The sequence below is a fragment of the Triturus cristatus genome, chromosome 5_2 (assembly GCF_964204655.1).
Source record: "Triturus cristatus chromosome 5_2, aTriCri1.1, whole genome shotgun sequence".
Taxonomy (NCBI): domain Eukaryota; kingdom Metazoa; phylum Chordata; class Amphibia; order Caudata; family Salamandridae; genus Triturus; species Triturus cristatus.
Window position 1 is genome coordinate 275867779 of NC_140588.1, and position 19918 is coordinate 275887696.

Consider the following 19918-nt stretch of genomic DNA (forward strand, 5'->3'; position numbering starts at 1 on the left):
GAAGACGCCAGACATCCTGAAGATGGATAAGAGAGCACATATTGATCATTTGTTTATGTGATTTAGGGGGACGAAAATTAAATGCAGAATTCCTAACTAGGATAGGATCCATTGGTAAATTAAAGTCTCCACCTACAATAAGATTACCAGAATGAGGTGTGTCATTTAGCTTTTTGGTGATTGCTCTCCAAAAAGACGGATCATCCTTGTTAGGGGCATAAATATTCATGACAAAGAGATCAGCATTACCATCAGACAACTTAGATAATAACCAACGGCCCTCTGTATCATGTTCAGAGGAAATAATAGATAAACCAGAATGTTTGGAAACTAAAGTAATTACTCCGTTTCTTTTGCCAGAAGCATCTGAACAAGCAACATCAGAAACCCATTCTTTCTTCAAAAATAGCGCCTCTCTAGCAGAGATCTTTGTCTCTTGAAAAAGGACTAGATCCGAAGAAAGAGATTTACAGTAATCTAATATCTTTGACCTTTTTACTGGAAGATTTAATCCTTTCACATTAAGAGAAAGTATATTCAATCCAGACATAAAACCAATAATAGGGAAAAATGATACTCTATATTTGATAGAGGATGTACAACAACCAAAAAAATTCGAAAACAGACACTAGACAACTGCACAAAACAGGAAGAATCCAAGGAGGAAATCCGAAGAGAGAAAGAGAAAGAAGAGGAAAAAGAAAGCAGGAAAGTAAGCAGAAGAAGAAAGAGAAAAACCAACAAGGAAGGTCTGAAAAAGACCAAATTCATATCAGGGGGAACATGGGAAGCTGAGCAAGGGAACCATCGCGAGGAATAAAAACAATCAGCATAACCAGCCCCAAAACAGTACAAACTGATTATACTTAACTAAGAAGGAAAAATATCTGAAATATGAACTAGAACTAGAATTCATTAGAGTATTCCAAAAACAATTCATCATGTAAGTCTAGATCGGAACATGTATATACCAAATTGATAATAGGTAACAAATACATTGTAACATAAAAGAATGGAGAAAGCAGAAGAGAGAAAGATGTCCAATGTACAAATGAGGAAATGATGAAAAACAAGCTAATAACTATCTCAAATATGAGGAAGCATCAAAACCGATATATACCTTATGAAGAGCAGGAAAGAATAAAGAAAAAGAAACGAATCCCACAGAAGACTATAAGGTGTAGTATGAAGAGAAAAAATGAAGCATAAGAAAGTAAAGGATGAAATAACTGATCAGTATAACAATCAATAAAGCTCTATGAAAGATAAATAAAGAAAACAAGTATATACTAAAAAAAGTAACATCTAAAGAAAGGCATCTAGTAAACTGTCCACAAATATATAAAAACTTGTTATACTTAATTTAATTTAAAGAGGCAAGAGTATCTTAAATATATACCTATATAAGTAAAAAAACATGAGACAATAAAGTACACTATAAATATAGTAAATTAGATCTAATAGAGATAAGCAGTCCATAATAATAAGAAAACGAACCACACAGTGATATAACAATGAAATAAAAATAGAAAAACTAACTATACAGATATTAAAGTTATCTCTATATATAGCAATTAATAAGTGTCTGTGAAGCAATTTATGCACCTAAACCATAAAACAATACAGGTAATAATCAATAACGTACTTCATAAAGACGAAAACAACAAAAGAAAAAATACGACAACGCAAGAGTCATTAATTGAAAACAGGAAGAAAGGAAGAACAAGAATGAACCGGAGCCTGACACATATAAAAAACAAGCAAAGAGGAAAAAGATTAATACGCACGAAAAAAGCGAGCAGGAGTGAGACCAACCTATCAAGAAACAATATCACGAAACAATAGAAAGTACATAAAGAAGATATATCGGAGATATCGGTCCACTTCATCATAAAGATATGAGGTAGACCTGACAAAGAAATGAAAAAAAAACACAGGCCACACAGAGCTTACACCGTCACGCACGAGAAGAACAGCAACAGCACACCAACAACAGTGGATAATAAGACCACCACGCAGATCTAAAAAAGATAAACTTAATAGATCTGAATAAGAGAAAACACATTGCAGTTATATGTAACCACGTCAGGTGCCAGAGGAACCAGGGTTAAGCGACGCATCCAGTTGAAGATCCATCTGCAGCTCCATCTGATTATCCAAAAATGAGGCTAAATCAGCAGGTTCATCAAAAATTCTGGAACGACCTTTGAAGGTAATGCGAAATTTTGAAGGGCCAGAAAAAGAGAAGGGAATATTCATCTCAGAGAGACGCTTCCGGAGATTAAGAAAGCCCTTCCTCCTTATTACTGTGTCCCTGGCGAAGTCCTGAGAAATTGAAATGCGATGGCCATTCCATGAGACAGTTTTAACCTTCCGCATATGAGCCAGAATTTGTTCCGTATGTTGATGGCGCAGTGGCTTAAAAATTATCACTCTTGGTTGCGTGGCAGATTTAGAGCGAAAGGTGGGAACACGGTGTGCCCGTTCCAGCTCAAAGACTTTTTGAAAAGAAATTTGTAGCGTAGAAGGAAGCCACTGATATAAGAACTCAATCATAGTAGGGGCATCCTTCTCAACGCCCTCCGGAAGACCAAAAATGCGCAGATTGGATCTGCGGTTACGATCTTCTTGTTCAGTGAGATCTCTCCGCAATGCCGCCATTGAGCGCTCTAACTGGCAAAGAGTCCTAGATTGCTTTTGCATAGTATCCTCTGCACCACTAATACGAGTTTCTGTGGCTGAAACACGAAGGGAAAGAGCCTTGAAGTCATTCCTAATGGCTGCCACCTCCACTTGCAGCAAATCTGTGTTAGTCTTGGTAGACTGCGCAATGTCATGAACATCATTAAGGCGCGTCAGAATAGTCTCAAGCGTGGAAGTGGTGTCTTTGTGAAGAGTGTCAGGTGTAGGAGATATTTGCTTGGACCTCTTAAGAGAAGCTTTAGAGTCCTTTGCGTCTTTAGCATTTGGTGACAAGCCCATATTTGCAGCCATAGAGCACACAGCCACCGTAGGGGCAAAATACAGCACCTCAGAGAAATGAAGGGAAGAAAAAAGCCAAAGGATACTAGTATGTTAATATACAAAAAAGAAATGAGCAAAAAGTGGAAAGCGCACTTTCAGCAACCAACACAGGATAATACTAATGGCGGGCTTACATGGCAAATGAGAGGAATCTCCTGACAAAAATATAATGCTCTGCATGTATCAAAAGAAACGCCTTCCGAAGTCAAAAAATAAAAAAAAAACAAGAAGCAGGGTGTCATAGAGCAGAAAAGCACCAAATAAAGGCATCGGAGGCACTCTGAAGAGAAGTATAGTAAAATAAAGTCCAAATATTCTCACCATAGGTAGTAATGTAGCGTGAGTAATGAAAGAAATCCAATATAGACATCCATAACTATGGAGACAGTCACCAGCACCTGTTTTCCATCATTCCTGGCAAGACCGGAGAAAAGGCGCCACCGTGTTGTGGAGAAAAAACGTCTCCGTCAGATAGGAAAAACAAAATGGCGGCCGCTCGTGAAAGCACCGAGCACCACCACAGAACGGCAGAAAAACAGTTCCAGCAGCTCCAGAGATCAGCAATCCCGCTCAGGCAGCACACGGCATCATCAGGGATACAAGACCACCTCTCAGCATGTATGGGGCAATGTGAGGAAACAAATAAACCACCGACGGCCCTCGCTCGGCACGGAGCTCAAGCGCGACCTGCCATCTCGTAGCGGCGTGCAAGCCACGCCCCCCAGAGATATGCATTTTTAAAGACTAAACACTTTAAAGTGCTTATAAACATATAGCACCAACTTGGGACATCTGGTCACGCTTGGCTGAGACAAAGTCAAAGTTTGAGGCTGACCGCTATGGAGCCCTGGTTGAATACACTAAGCGGGAGGCCTCATTCAAAATTTGACCTTCACACTTAGAAACCTTTCTAGAAAATGTTCTTTCTTCGTCCAGCGAGGCTCCTCTTCAGGACAGAATTTGGGTCAATGACGGCGGTTTAGCTCAGCGTGATGCCTCAGTGAAATCCTGGAAGTCTTGAGTGCCGGAGCTTTCAGTGTGACGAACCTGAATTCTAGGCTGGGTCGCGGTTCTACATCGGCAGCCTGACTCTTGTTGACTGGTGGGTCACCTTATGGAGCTTTTTCTAAGAGTTGCTCCAAACTTCTGGAACTTAATCCTGAAGATCCTCTTCAGGCTTCAACGTGTCCAAAACACAAATCAAAGGGTATGGAAGCTCTGAGATAGTCCTTGAAAGTTTGGGACTACAGTTCCCACAATGCACCTGCTAAGTCCTTAAAAGTTTACTGAATGAGCTCCAGGCTGTGGGCGTCTTGGGGAAGATTGTGCAGGTGAGCTCTGTTCATATGTTGCTTTCAGGGAGTCCACTCTTTAATCCTTTTTGAAGCAAGGCAAACTCCTCGGGCTGTAGTTCCCAGTGTGCAGCAGGAGCAGTCCTTCAGAGTGCAATCCTTTTGGATTGCAGAGCAGAGTTCCATCAAGGCAGTCCTTCTTCTCCTTGTAGTTCAGGTAGCAGATCTGAGTTGCTATGCAGCTCTCACATATTTATCTAATGTTCTGAGTGACAAGTAGGTGGGCATTACTGTACAATGGGGTTCAGGGTGCCACCCAAAAGCATGTCAGCTTCCTCTAAAGTGTGGCATATTCTTGTCCCACAAAGCACTTTATTTTAAAATTCAAGATTGAGAATATCTCTCCTTGGGAGAAAGATCTAGCTAAGCCAACCTACTGGTGTGGCTCATTTCCCTTAACACTCCCTTCCAGTCCTACTGCAAATTCCATTACTGGGGCTGAGGTGTACAGGAAGAGGGGGTGGGCTTGGCAGGTATTCCTTACTCTCCTGCTCTCTTTGAAGCCCAGTTTGTTTTCCCCAGTCCCCTTCCTGGCCTGTTCTCTGCAGCTACAGAGCTCCCCACCAGATAACCAATGCTCTCTGCAGGCCACCTTTCGCCTCATCAAAGCAGTTTGGCTAAGTCTGTCAAGACTGGCCAATCAAGGATGGCTGCTAGAAGGCTGGATTTTGGCTCACAGAAAATAAAATTCTAGAACGTCTTTTCTGTTGTAGTTATGATACATTCGACAATGACAATTTATAAATTTATCATTCCCAATCTTTTAAGTCCTTGAAATATTATTTTAGCTCACTCCTATCAATAGTTACACTGTATTACAATATTCCCATGTTAGCCTATGGAGCTAAAATGCTACAATGGGGAAAAACGAAATTGGTCGTTTTCCCAACACCAGGGCATATAAAACATATTTTAAAATGTCCCTGCTTATTTTTACATAGCACCCGATCATTGAGCATCTAGGGTAGACCTTAGGGGTGACTTATATGTAAAAATAAGGTAATTTAATACTTTGAAAGTACCTTTAGATACAAAGTCGAACTTGCATGTACTTTCAATTTAAAAGCAACTTGCAAAGCAGGGCTGACTTCTAAAATGACAGCAGGCATCACATCAGTGCATTCATAAGTGCCTCAAAGCTACAGGGCATCCAAACCTACATGCCCTACCATATACTAGGGACTTACAGGTAGGTTGCCAGTTCCAATCAATTGTAATTGCACTTAATTACCATATACCTTTTTAATCAGAGCACTGGCCCTGGGGCTCGTTAGCAGAGCCCATGGTGCAATCAGAGTTAGCTACCACCAGTATCAGTCAAAAAATGGGGGTGATCAGGGAAAAAATTATGACTTTCTCACAATGTCGATATACATGTATTTTTATAGAATTACTTTGATTACCAAGGCTGATGAGACACATGAAGCAGCCTCTAAGCCAGACCAAAGATCCCGCATTGCTAGAGGATTTCTGCCTGATTAGTCCAGGAGAATTACATCTCACAGTGGAAGACGAAGAATCTAAATTGTATTATACGAAGTATGGCATTCTGTACATTTGAATTGTTATATACATAGGTTTCATTGTAAGCTACATTTTATAGGTTAATGATCCTTTATTGTTATAATGCGTACCAGAGTTTTAGCTGGCAACCCTACGTTGAACACTGGGGCAACGTTTGAGAGCCTGATGAAATAGCAGAAATCAAGTCCTGCCTGAGGTCCATTACATCCTTTCCCCTCCCTCTTGTCACTGACCCAGCAAGAATGATCTCCAGAAGTGAGACCAACACTGGGATTGAGAAAGTAACTGTGCAGGCCAAGCCCAAGTGTTTCATAGGGAATAACCAGTTCCCAAACAGAGGGTGTGGTTAGCACCATCATGAAGTACAATAGGAACTCCAGTGCATAAATGCCAGGAGGTGCACAGTTCCCTCCTCTACATGGTGCCCAGTCATTAGAACTAACCAGTCTCAAGGTGCTTTGTCGGACATGACAAGGTGGTTCAATGTATTTTCTGTTCTCCAGCACCCAGCTCAGGCATTCCCATACTATTGCTACGTAGATGTGACTATTGCTGAGGATCTCTCATGGGGCCTGCACAAAAAAACAAAAAACTGTACAATTTCAGCAGTAATTAAGAGCTTCTTGAAATTGGGGTTATCTTATCGTGACTGTTTTCTGGAGGTTTTTGAGGGAATATGCAGCTAAGACAATTACCCTGATAACAGTTGGTGTACCTTTGTTAAAAAATTAGCCTAATAAAATCTGAGAAGCGAAGTTGCATTTCTATGCATAGTAATGTGGGAGGGTAATAGAAGTCCACTCATGGCTTTAAGATTTGTACCACTAGAGAGAATGTTTATCTAAAGATTTGTACTCTTTAGCAGTGAGCAAAGTGTATAAATAGATGGGATCCCTTTTCTCTAAAGAAAGTTTCTCAATGCTCATTCCTTGCCTAAAGAGTTTCTTTGTGTGATGTGGAAGTAGCAGAAACCTTGTACCACATAATGACAGAGAAGGGAGTCTATGTTGTCTGTCATGACTGGTCCCCTGATTCTCCCTGATTGTATGGAATGTGCATGAGACATCTTGAGTACATTACAGTAAGTTACCTTTGTTGTGGTTCCCCTTAGTTTTATGTAGCTCCTGAGGTTGTAGGTTACTCTGTAGGAATCAGTGATAGTTAGTGCTGCTTTCTCCCACTTCTTGCTGCATGCCCCAGATTCTATCCTCCCTGTAGAGTTCTTTGAAAACCCAAGTGCACCTATTTGTCTTCGAATACACACCTTTTTTAATGCACCTACAAAGATCCTTTGGTGCTCATTAATCATGGACCAAGCCTGTATTATCGGGCCAGTCTGAAGCCTGAAAAGAGCAACAGCTTAACAATGACTATGGCCGAAGGAAAAGCCAAGGACTGCACACCTTTGCTAAGGAAGTGAGCTGCTGTCCATCCTCTGCATCATGTGTCTTGTTCTGTTGAATAGAGAAGACTCCAGCTACAGCACCAAATCGGCCATAGGTCATTTGGATTCCAATCCACTTGAGCGACAAATTTCCCATGGATAGATGAGAACAGAAAGAATACTGCTCTTTATCATGAATTTCTACTCCTGGATTACGGTGGCTTCAACTTCTGGAGATAAAGATCATTTTCCCATGTTGTCATTGATGGGGTTGTTGTCAACAGAGTTGGCGTCGAAAATAGGAACATCTTTGGTAATTTTGTAGACTATGCCGGCGGCAATTGTTCGACAATCGGCAGTGTCCTGAACATCAAAGCTGGTGCCATTGAAGATGATCTGGGCGTTGTCGATGTTGTGGATGTCGATGGGGTCGATTCCGGTGTCGATGATGTCATCGGCAGTTTCATCGTGGAGGGTGGTGTCACAGGTGACAGTGGTAATCCGTCTGAAACGTGGCCGAACCGGCTCGATATTTGCATGAAAACAGCCCGAAAACAGCCCTCGGAGACTCGCTTGTTGTCCCGCTGAGTCCTGCTGAGGACTGAGGGCAGAGGGCTACCACCGTTGCCGTTGTTGTTCCCGGTGGAGGCAGTTTCGATCTCTGAGGGTGCCGGTGGCCGGAGTTCGGAGTGTGAAGTGCTGTAGGTGCGAGAGGCAGCACGGTGTGGCGAGGAAAACATTCAAGTCTCCCAAAAGTGAAGTAACGAGGAGTGCAGAGGAGTGCAGTCTGACGGCGGAGCTGCATAGATCTGGAGAGTGACGGCGAAGGTGGACTGAAGGTTGGTGGAGTGGTAGATGGGGGTTGACGGGCTCCGGGAATAGGAGATAGAGTAAAGCCTCCTGCCCCACCCCCTCCCTTGTGGCTTAGCCTTGGTTTTTGCCCCGTTTTTGCCTTATTGTTTTTTCATTTTTTATTAAACACTCTAAGCATTGTAAGCATTTCGAGGCCACTAAGATCCCAAATACCCAGGCCATCAAGCTGCTAAGCTGCCAAGTACTCAAGCAATTAAGCAATTAAGGTTTTAGGATAGTGTCTATTCCCACTACAATTCTGCCACAACCTCGCTAAGATTTCATCAGACTTTGGTATTTCCAAAACTACAATTTGCAATCTGTCCTTGGTGAGAAGATTAACTAGAGATACGCAGAAGTTAGAGGGTGCCTGTAGTGTATAACGGTAGTGAATTCTGACCATTGAAGACCCTTGAAGACGAGGGGGCTGACTACTGGAGTTAAGCGCGGCACCCCTTCCTGCGTCTTCCTGTGCCTTTCTGAGCCCCAGAGCCCCATGTTGGCAGCCAGTAATTCAATCCTCCGCCTAAGCTCGTGAGTTTGTGAGACTGTGAGACTGCGTGTTGTGCGTTGGAGAGCGGTAACACGACGCTCAACGCTCGGGGTAGCATAAGCGGCGCATCGTTGCGCTAGCAATTTGGAACTATACCTCTTCGGCTGTGCTGGCCGGCCTGGCAAAGGGGCTTGTAATATAAGAACTAAGATATGACCGCAAAAAAATTATGCTCTGGCAGATTGGTGTACACAAGAGCTTTCGAAAAGACTAGAGCCAATTCTCTAAGGAACAACTCACTGCAAATAAACTTTTTGAAGTTTCAATACCATCCCATTCCTTCTTCCCTAAAAAGGAAACAAGTTTCAAATCAGTAGGGATGCCAGAGTCTTCCCAAAAAGAACATGAAGATCTTGTAGAGGCTAAAGTAATCCCCGGAATTCCATTGCCAGTAGTACCCTCCATACTACGGTCTAAAAGTCGGGGATCATGGCCTACAGATCATCAACACTCGGACTCTAAGGTGGCTGACTCTTTGCTGGCAAATTTAACCATTCACTCCCTTGTAAATGGAGTCTTTGATCCTGAAGGAGTTTCTCAACTAGTCCCAAAAGTGGGAGAACACTTAATGGAAGATTTCACGCTACCTGACATTAATTTAGATCAGTCTCATAAGATGTCTCACATTCATAATCTAGAATCGTACTGGATTCTTATTCCTGCCACTTCATTTTCCTCCAAGGATCATCCTGTTAAACTGCAACTATTTAGTAGTACATCCAGTGGAACAAGCCTATTAGATTCACGGGGTTCAAAAACTCCTGAACTATCCCCGAACTTTCTTCCTTTAACTAATAATCCTAAGTGACACAAACGCTTATGTTGGAATCATTACTTTGGTTGGAAAGAGTACTGGCTTCCATCCGAGCCCTAATGGAGAAATCAGTAAGTAATTCTAACTCTATTCTGGACATGGTTTTGGCCCTGACAAAGTTTATAGCTTCTGAACAAAACTATTGCCAGACAAAGCTTCCCGTACTTCCTCTCAGTATGTCTAATCCAGGGAAGGGATCTTCCACTCCCCTTCATTTGAAGGAAGGTTCTGACAAGCTATATTCTACTCAAACAGATTCCTTTCGACTCGTTAAAGAGCGAGACTTTAGCATCCAGGCTGGTAAGGCTTTCCTTAGTAGAAATAATAAAACTAAAATGAAAGAAAACGAAGATATATTTGATAAGTTACATTCTTCTACTCTACAGCAGCTTTTCGATTCTGAGTCTTTAGCTACAGTGGTTGTACCGCCGTCCTGCCTGCAATCTAAGACGGAAAATACAAATGTAAGTACAATTCGAAAGGTTTTCCCTATCTTCCTAAAAACTGGTGTAAATTCCTCAAAGTAGCCTATAGAGGAAGGTCTTAAAGATGGATGTTCTCCTATTACGGAAAATGATATCAAGTACATTCTATCGGGTCCTTGTTCCTCTTCACTGATCTCAAGTGTACCAATTAAATCTACCAAAGATGCAGTGACATTAGATATAATTGTTCCCCCTATTGTTCAGAGTTTTTCGAACCCTAATGCTTCTCTATTTGCTTCTTTTCTAGGTAATAATGTCATTTATAATTCCAATGATAATATTTCTGAGGTTTCTAACCTAGGTAATAACTCCCATTCTGCCCCTTATAGCCTGGATTTTTCATTTATTTTTTACTATGAACTATAAATGAATAGCACCTTTTTGTTGGGTTGCTTTGCTGAAATCCCAGGTCTACAGATGATCGAAAGTAATGACATCGCTCTGGTTGAGGTACAAAAATGTAACAATCTTAGGGGTGCAAGAGTAACATTTACATCCAAAGCTATCTCCCACCTAATAATGGCACACAGCGATAATCTACGCTGTAGTGGCATTGATGTTTTAATACCTGAAGTGGAGTTACCATTAAAAAAGTGGCCCTAAATAAGCTGCCTAACATCGATCTCGAAACCTCCGCAAGAGGCATACCTTTCTCGGAGAAAGGGAGTATTTTGCAGGTTTTCCTCGGAAAAGAAGGTAGGAGGGTTTCGCTCCATACAGAGAAAAACACTCAACATGTGCTTCCTGCAGAGGAGGAAGCTAAGAAATTGTGTTGGGTTGCAGGCGTTCTTAATTCGAATAGACCCTTAGGCCTAAAATGTGGGAACTCTTCCTAGCAAGGATATTAATGTGATATCTTGGAACGCAGCCGGCCTAAGCACTAATAAAAAACAAACTCTTATTCTTGAAAGAGCAGAAAGCCGATATAATTTGTCTACAAGAGACTTGGATCACAAAGAACTGGTCCACCGAATATTATATTGTGCTGAGCCGGCCTGCGCTCCCTGTGAATAGAGGTCACGCTAAAGGAGGTATTGCTATTTTGTTAAGCACAAGCCTTAGTTGGTCATATAAAGACATTTTTCATGCGTCTAACCTAATTCAGGCAATTAAGTTAGATCACAAGGATGGCCAGGTTATCTTGGACTACTTTTTGATCAAAGATGCATATTTACCTCCCAACGCATCTTATTCTTACCTATTAAAAGATCTATTCCTTTTTATCTCATCTACCCTGGAAAGTGAAGGCTGAAGGTCCCTATTATTAGTTGGAGATTTGAACTCTAAAGTTTCATCTCATAGTATAAGGGTATTTTCCAACACTGAAAAAAGCGAAGCCCTAAACATTCCCATTGCCTAATTTCCGATTAACAGCAAGACAGACAAAAGAGGAGTCTCCCTACTCGAAGGTTTGAGAAGTTTAGATCTCATAATTGCTAATGGAAGGCTAGAAAAAGATATTCCAGCAAATTACACTCATAAGGTGCCAACTGGGAGATCTATTATAGATTATTTAATTGTTTCTGCAGATTTTTTCTGTAAATTTACAAATATGGAAGCTCTGGGAAATGTTTTCAGTGACTATATGCTGATCTGTTTTACATTTGATTTTACTTGCGCTAAGGTAAGCCCCTGGAACTTCAAAGGCGATACAGTAGGGTTCAATGTAACAAATGGTAGACTGCTAAATTAAAAGCATACTTATTGACTCTAATAAGAGATCAGCAGCACTTATTAACAGTCAAGTGTGATCCTACCCAACCAGATTTACTTTAAGCTTTTTCCCATAATATAGGTCTCCTGGCTAAATCCTTTAAATTAACACAAGCTCCTGTTAAACGGAGATCATATTTTAACCCATTGCTTACTATAAATAGGGAAATAAATAAATTAGTGAGGCCCCAGTTCTTGAACTTTTCGTGCGAGTGAAGTTCTTTAATAAACCTACTAAAGAGGAAAAGAAAGAGGAAAAAACGCTCTCTAAGTCAAATAAAGGAAGATGGTGCATGGATACAGCTAAAAGAGGCAGCCTCAAAAAATAATTCCAAAAGGTACTGGGAAATAATTGCCGACTGCTGTGGAGTGAAATCTCTCCATATACCCATAAAAGAAGAGGATTGGAAACTTCACTTGCTAGAACTGTAATCTGCTAATTTTAATTACTTTAGATTAACCACTGCGGCACCCGATCAGTCTAAAACTTCAGTATCCAATTATGTACATTGAATCAATGAAGTGGCCGGAGGTATTAAAAAAATGAGATCTTCAGGAGCAATGGGTCCTGATGAAATTCCCATGACGGTAATTAAGAAGGAGTCTCTGCTACTCCCAAGGGAAGACACTACCATTTTGGTCTGGAAGTATTTTAATCCCTCTATACAAAAAGGGCCCTAGAACACACCCAGGTAATTATCGGCAAATAGCCTTATTGGGCGCAACGGGGAAAATATTTACATGTAGTATCCTAGATCACCTTACGGAATGGGTGACGGAAAAGAAAGTTCTCCCCATAGAACAAGCAGGTTTTAGAAAAAATCATTCCACTCTAGATAATATCTCTATGCTGAAACTAATTGAGGAGAAAAGCACAATCTCTTGTAACACAAATGTATACATGGCTTTCATAGACTTTTCAACAGCCTTCGATAAGGTAGATCGACCTCTATTATGGAGAAAATTGCAATAAATGGGACTGCCCTCACCCCTGCTATCCTTAATATTGCACTATATTCGCAAACGCGGTGCCAGATAATAATGGGTGGAAATCAAGGTTTATCAGATGTAATCCCTACAGAAAATGGTTTGAAACAAGGCTTCTTGTTAGCACCGTTGCTATTTTCTTTATCGATATAGCAGATTTACCCGATTGCTTTGGTCAAACTGATGGAGATGCACCAAAGATAAGTGGCCGGCCTTTTGCATGTCTTTTGAATGCAGATGACTTAGTAGTAATGGACCTATTGGGTTGAATAGAAAGCTGTTATCACTACAAAAATATACAGTTGGCCACTTTTTGAAAATAAATATCTCTAAAAGTAAAATCTTAATTATGAAAAGTAACAAAAGTAGAAAATCATGCAACTTTAAGTGGCAAATTGGTCCTGAAAAGCTGGAGGTGGTAGACTCATACCTTTATTTAGGGAAACTTTTACCCGGTAGTACGAAGAACAATACTCATATTGAACATAGCACTTGTAGAGCTACATCTCACGCTAATGGTTTGCGTATTTTTTACGGTGCTATAGGCAGAAGACTTTTTTTTACATCTACTGATGGTTTTTAAGGCAAAAATTCCTCCAACCCTGCTCTACATGATTGAATCAATCCCTGTTAAGGACTGGAGTTTTTTAGACAGAATTGAAGGTCAGCTACTTAGTAAAATATGTAATTTTAACACGTTAGTACAAACGGCAGCAATTAGACTGGGATTTGGCTTGATACGCTCCTAAATACAAGGTTTATCCAGGGTTTTACGCTTGGGAGATCAGCTAAAAAATAATGAGCCAGATTCATTAAGAGGTCTCATGTGTTATGAAATCTTCAATGTTAAGGCAGGTAGTTACTCTTTTTATCGTGATTTCTCATTGGCACTCAACATCATGAAGAATCATTGTTCAGACTCCCACCATTAGGATTTAAAACTCTCTTAAAGACTTTAAGTGGCAAGATCAGCTTTGATAGAGATACTAAATTTTGCAATTCTAAAGAAAGATTAAAATTAATAGCCAGGACAAACTCACCGAGAATTGCACAAAAACAGTTATTTTGGAATTTAGAACACAGAACTCGACGTTTGCTCACTTTATGTCGTGTGAATCTTTTACCTCTAAACGACTTAACAGCAAACTGGTCCCAGAATTTGAAAAATGGAAATACTTGTAATTTGTGTAAGCTGAGCATTCAGACCTTAGACCATGTCTTGTTTGTCTGTCCAGCACTGGCTCCGAGTCGTCATTGTTGGCCTCGGCCGATGTTTATAAAAAATGTGTAAAAAATGTAGCATCAGCCCAAACCTATCTCTTTTGTCCAAAAAAATGAAGCGGTGTATGTAAAACTTTTTAATTATTTTAAGGAGTTTATGTTTATATTTTAAATCTTTTACATATTCTTTTAATTGGGTGGTTAACCCCCCTGTTTGTCATCTTCTTACAAAGTACTATTATTTCGTCCTTAGTCAAATGGTATTTTGCACATTGATTGGCTGCTATTTACTGCTATGTTGTACAATAGGGATATGTTGCGTTCTTTTCCCACAATATACTTGTTAATTACAAAACTTGATTGAAGTGGGATTTTGGATCTAGTTTGCACATGAACTGGCTGCTACTAAATTGCTTTTTTGCACAGGTTAGGATATGTTTTGTTATTCCTTTTTCTTGTTGCTAATTCCAAATTGAACTTTTTAGCCGAAATTGAATTATTGCCTTCTTTGTGCATATGAACTGGCTGCTACTTACTGCCCTCTGCACATTTTTAGGATATGCTCTTTTATTCCTTTCTTCTTGCTGCTAATTCTAAATTGATCTTTTAGCCGAAGCTGAATTTTCAACCCTGTTTTGTATATGAGCTGGCAGCCACTAATGGCTTTATTGGTGAACATCTTAAGTATTTTGTGTGCTGAGATAACTGACAATATTGACTGCTGTTATTTAAAGGAATTTAAGCCTTGTTAACGCAGGTCTCTGATAATTTTATTATGGCCCATGGATTGAGTTCTGTTATGTTTTTATTACTTGTAATAATATGCATGTCCTTTTATGTGTTCCAAATCTTTAATAAAATATTGAATTGAATTGAATTGAGATTTTTTCTCAATATAAGTCATGGTGACAGTCGGTAACAGTTAGTAAATGAAAAGGCCTCCCTGGCCCAGCAAATAAAGAACTTCCCCTAAAGAATCCTAGAGTAGGTTGCAAGCTGAGAGTAGGTATGTTTCAGACTAATGGCAGACCTGAAAAGCAACAGTATAAGGTCACTAAAAGTTTAGAGCAGAGTTCTACCTGTGGACAACCACACACAATGTGTGACATGGCAGTCCCAGACTGCACACAGGCTCTGCAATGAAAGGCCTGAGTCACATTTTACAAGCTGCTTCTGTGGGTGGCACAATCAGTGCTGCATGCCCACCAGCAGCATTTCATTTACAGGCCCTGGGCACAAATGGTGCAATGTACTAAGGTCTGACAAGTAAATCAAATCAGCCAATCATGGAGTCACTAATCCATAACACAATTTACAAAAGAGAGCATATGCACTTTAGCACTGATCAGCAGTGAAAAAGAGCCCAGAGTCATAAAACCACCCACAACAGGTCAGAAAAAATACAGGAGGAAGGCAAAAAGTTCTGGGATGACCCTGCAAAAAAGGCCAAGTCCAACAAGTAGAAATTCTCCCTGGGCGGAGTTTGTGGAGTTCTGCTACGCTGAACTCCATTAAGTGACAAAAAACCTCCACCAAGCTACGCGGAGTACAGCGAGCGGCAGAGTGGGTTAACTTGCGCTGTTCGCACAGATTTTTAGTGCCGGGTGTTTCTCCTGCACTGTAAAATCAGCGTAAACGGCATCTCGCACAGTGCAAGAGGGCACTACTTCTTTCTGCTGCTCGAGTAGAAGTTCTATTTGAGTGGCAGCTTCCTCAACGCGAACTGAAGGTTTCTCAACACGAGCAGTATCAACCACCTACGACCGCCCGCGTTGAGAAATCTCACAGCAAAGTGGTCAAGCGTTGGATTTTAGTTGCTCGTGCTCGACAATTTTCCGAACTTACGAACGCGAGCGGGGAATAAACTCCTCTACACGGAGTGGAGTTTTTCAGAACACCGTAAGATCCACAGAGTGCGAAAAACTCAGCAAACTCTGCAAATGGAACAGAGTTCATGGCCTAGGATTAGTAGAAATCTAAGCTATGGTGTCCTCTAAGGGGAGTAGCAGAGCTGGCACGTCCACCTAATGGCCGAAGTGTGATTTGCTTCAAATTAAGTGGATGGGATCATAAATAAAAACTGTTGTTGAGGCCTACGGCCATTTTAACACTGTTTACTGCTATTTAAGATTACTGGGGATTCCCAGCCTGACAACAGGGAATGATTAAAGCAAATGAATGTATGAAGGATACCAACACTGTAGAAGTGGTGTAGAGTAGAATGAGTTAGAGAAGAGTGACATAGAGTGGAGTGGCGTAGAGCAGAGTGGTGTAGAGTGGCATAGAGTAGAGTGCTGTAGACTAGAGTGGCGTAGAATGCAGCGGTATAGAGTGGAGTTACATATAGAGATGTGGCATAGAGTAGAGTGGTGTAGAGAGGCATAGAGTGAAGTAGCTTAGAATAGAGTGGAGTGGCATAAAGTGGCTTAGAGTGGAGTGGAGTGGCAAAGATAGGCGCACAGTAGAGCAGCATAGAGTAGATTGGTATAGAATGGAGTGGCATAGAGTGGAGTGGCATCGAGTGGAGTGGCATAGAGTGGCATAAAGTAGAGCAGCATAGAGTGGATTGAAGTGGAGTGGTGTAGAATGGTGCAGAGTAGAGTGAAGAGGCATAGAGTGGAGTGGTGTAGAGTAGAGTGACAGAGTGAAGTGGCGTGAAGTAGGATTGCATAGAATGGAGTGGCAAGAGCAGAGCAGGGTGGCTTAAAGTGGTGTGGAGTAGAGTGGCCTAGAGTGGAGTGGAGTGGCTTAGAGTGGCTTAGAATACAGTGGCATAGTGTAGACTGGAGTGGCATAGAGTGCTGTAGCGTGTGGAGTGGAATGGTGTAGAGTAGAGTGGAGTGCTGTGGCGTGGCTTAGAGTTGACTGGAGTGGAGTGCCATAGAGTAGAATGGCATGCCTGGGGAATCACACACACACACAATGTGAGGTCGAAATCTAAGCTATGATGGCATCTAGGGGGAGTAGGCCTATAGGGGGGAGTAGTTGAGCTGGCACGTCCACATCATTGGCTGAAGTTTGACTTGCTTCAAATGAGGTGGATGTGATACTAAACAAAAACTGTTGATGAGGCCAATGACCATTTTAACACTGTTTACTGCTATTTACGATTACTGGGGATTCCCAGCCTGACATCAGGATAAGATTAAAGCATGTGAATTTATTAAAGAAACCAAATCTGTAGAAGTGGCGCAGAGTACAGTGGGGTAGAGTTGAGTGGCATAGAGTGAAGTTGTGTAGATGGACTGGTGTAGGGCAGAATGGCATAGAGGTTAGTGGTGTGATGTAGAGTGGAGTGGCATGGTGTGTAGTGAAGAAGCATGCAGTAAAGTAGCGTACAGTTCAATTGTATAAAGTAGAGTGTCACAAGGTAGAGTGGCATAGAGTGGCATAGAGTGGCAGAGAGTAGAGTGACATAGACTGGAGTGGTACAGACAAGTATGGTATAGAGGAGTGAGACATAGATTGGAGTGGCACAGAGTGGAGTGGTGTAGAGTAGAGTGACATAGTGTAGAGTGCTGTAGACTAGAGTGGCATAGAGTGCAGCAGCATAGTGTGGAGGAGCATAGAGTGGAGTGGCATAGAGTGGAGTACCATAGAATGGCGTAGACTGGAGTGGAGTGGACTTGCATCAAGTGGCGTAGAGTAGAGCGGTGTAGAGTAGATTGGTATACAATGGAGTGGCATAGAGGTGAGTGGCATAGAGTAGAGTGGCACAGAGTGAGTTGGAGTGGTGTAGAGTGGTGTGCAGTAGAGAGGCATGGAGTGGCACAGAGTGGTGCAGAGTAGAGCAAAGTGGCATAGAGTGGAAGTGTGAAGAGTGGCATAGAGTAGAGTGGTGAAGAGTGGCATAGAGTAGAGTGGCATAGCATGGAGTGGAGTGGCGCAGATTAGAATTGCGTAGAATAGAGTGGCAAAGAGTAGAACAGGTGGCACATAGTGGTGTGGAGGGGAATAGAGTGGTGTAGTGTGGAGCAGAGTGGTCTAGGTGGAGTGACATGCAGTGGTGTGCAGTGGCGTAGACTACAGTGGCATAGAGTGGAGTGGAGTAAAGTGACTTAGAGTGCCTTAGAGTAGAGTGGTGTATCATAGACTGGAGTGGCATAGGATGGAGTGGGGTAGAGTGTTGTAGAGTGGTGTGGCGTGGAGTGGTGTAGTGTAGAGTAGAGTGGGGTGGGGTAGAGTAGAGTAGAGTAGAGCAGAGGAGAGTAGAGTAGAGTAGAATGGAATCACATAGAGTAGTGTGGCATAGAGTTGAGTGGCATAGTGCACCGTAGAATGACATTTTGTGGAGAGGAGTGGCATAGAGTAGAGTGGTGTAAAGTGATGTGGAGTAGAGTGGCATAGAGTGGAGTAGGGTGGAGTAGAGTGGCTTAGAGTGGAATGGAGTGACATAGAGTAGAGTGGCATAGAGTAGAGTGCTGTAGAGTAGCGTGGAGTGGCATAGAGTGGAGTGGCGTAGAGTGGCGTAGAGAAGAGTGGCATGGTGTAGAGTGGAATGTCATAGAGTAGCTTGGAGTGGCATGCAGTAGAATGGCATAAAATGCAGTGGCGTAGAGTAGGGTGGCATAGGGTTGAGTGGAGTGGTGTAGAGTAGAGTGGTGTAGAGTAGAGTGATGTAGAGTAGATTGATGTAGAGGAGAGTGGTGTAGAGTGGAGTGGAGTGGCAAAGAGTGCTTTAGGGAGGCATTCTGTAGAGTGGAGTGGTGTTGAGTGGAATGGCAAAGAGTAGCGAGACAGAGAGTAGAGTGGAGCGGCATACAATAGAGAGCCGTGAGATGGAGTAGCATAAAGTGGAGTGGCGTAGAGTAGAGTGGAGTGGAGGAGAGTATAATGGAGTGTCGATGAGTAGAGAGGAGTGCCGTAGAGTAGAATGGAGTTGAGTGGCATAGAGTAGGGTGGCGTAGAGTGGAGACACATAGAGTAGATTAGAGTTGCACAGAGTGGAGTGACCTAAAGTGGCATAGAGTGGCTTCGGGTGGAGCAGCGTAGAGTAGAATGGAGTAGCATAGAGTAAAGTGGCGTAGAGTGGAGTAGTGTAGAGTAGAGTGTCAAAGGGTAATACATTGTGGGTGTAAGTATTTAAAGGATCAATAGAGGCAGCATATAGGGTGAAAGCAAAATAAAGTAGAAGCTGTATGCCTGTGTTAAAACTAGTAGGAAAGCACATGTGCTGTGTAAGCAAGACCTAAATATCCCATTTCAGACAACCATGACGTCACAGTAAAGCACTGTATACAACTAGTCTGCGCCATGCACTGTTACCCACCTCCAGTGTCTTCTTGCCCAGCTTCACTGCACACACCCCCCGTTCTCCTCCTCCACCGCCTCTGTTATAATATATTGGTCCCCATTAATTTCTCAAGTGTTTACTACCCGATGCAGCAGAATATATTAGACCAGATTTTAAAAACGCAGAAACTCAAAAAAAAAAAAAAATGACTCCTAAGGTAAAGACCAGAGGCACACTCCACTCATCTAACCTCCCTCAAGAGCGAGCCGGAAGGAGGGTCTGTTATTAAATCCCGATATTATGAATGACGAGCAGTTGGATAGAAGGTGCCCTGTAACCTAAATATTGACTCTATCGCCTCTGTCATATGTCCCGAATCTTGCTAAAAAAGTCAGAAAGGCTAGACGTGGAAGAGATACGAAGCGACAACTCTAACAAATGCATATCCGATTGACATGGGTGTAATATGGATACACATATTTTATGTCTTAGGAAATTGCGAAATACTGTTAAAAACGTTATTAAAAAAAACATTGGATACAAATGCCTCTCCCTGCTGAAAACTGAGTTACAGTTCTTCAATTCTGCCACAAGGTGTCAGGAGTGTTCTTTATTTTAATCACACCCAATTCTGTTTGCAGATGACAGCATTTTCAAGGCTGGCGATGAGAGATCTGAAACATGGGGAGCCACGGAAGTTCAGGAAGACGAAAATACACAAGTGGAGGTTCCGGTTGATCAGGTACACGACAAATACTGTAGAAAGTGCGCCACTG

General features: G+C 41.9%; 1 protein-coding gene across 2 annotated transcripts in view; it reads left to right on the forward strand.

Moving 5' to 3' along the window:
* Positions 1-19918, forward strand: part of DCDC2 (doublecortin domain containing 2) — a 568433-nt gene that overhangs the window by 411753 nt on the left and 136762 nt on the right. For both annotated transcript variants that reach the window (XM_085607045.1, XM_085607043.1), the window contains exon 8: positions 19784-19884. In XM_085607045.1, coding sequence (XP_085463171.1) covers positions 19784-19884 — 101 coding nt within the window. The remainder of the gene's footprint in view (positions 1-19783; positions 19885-19918) is intronic.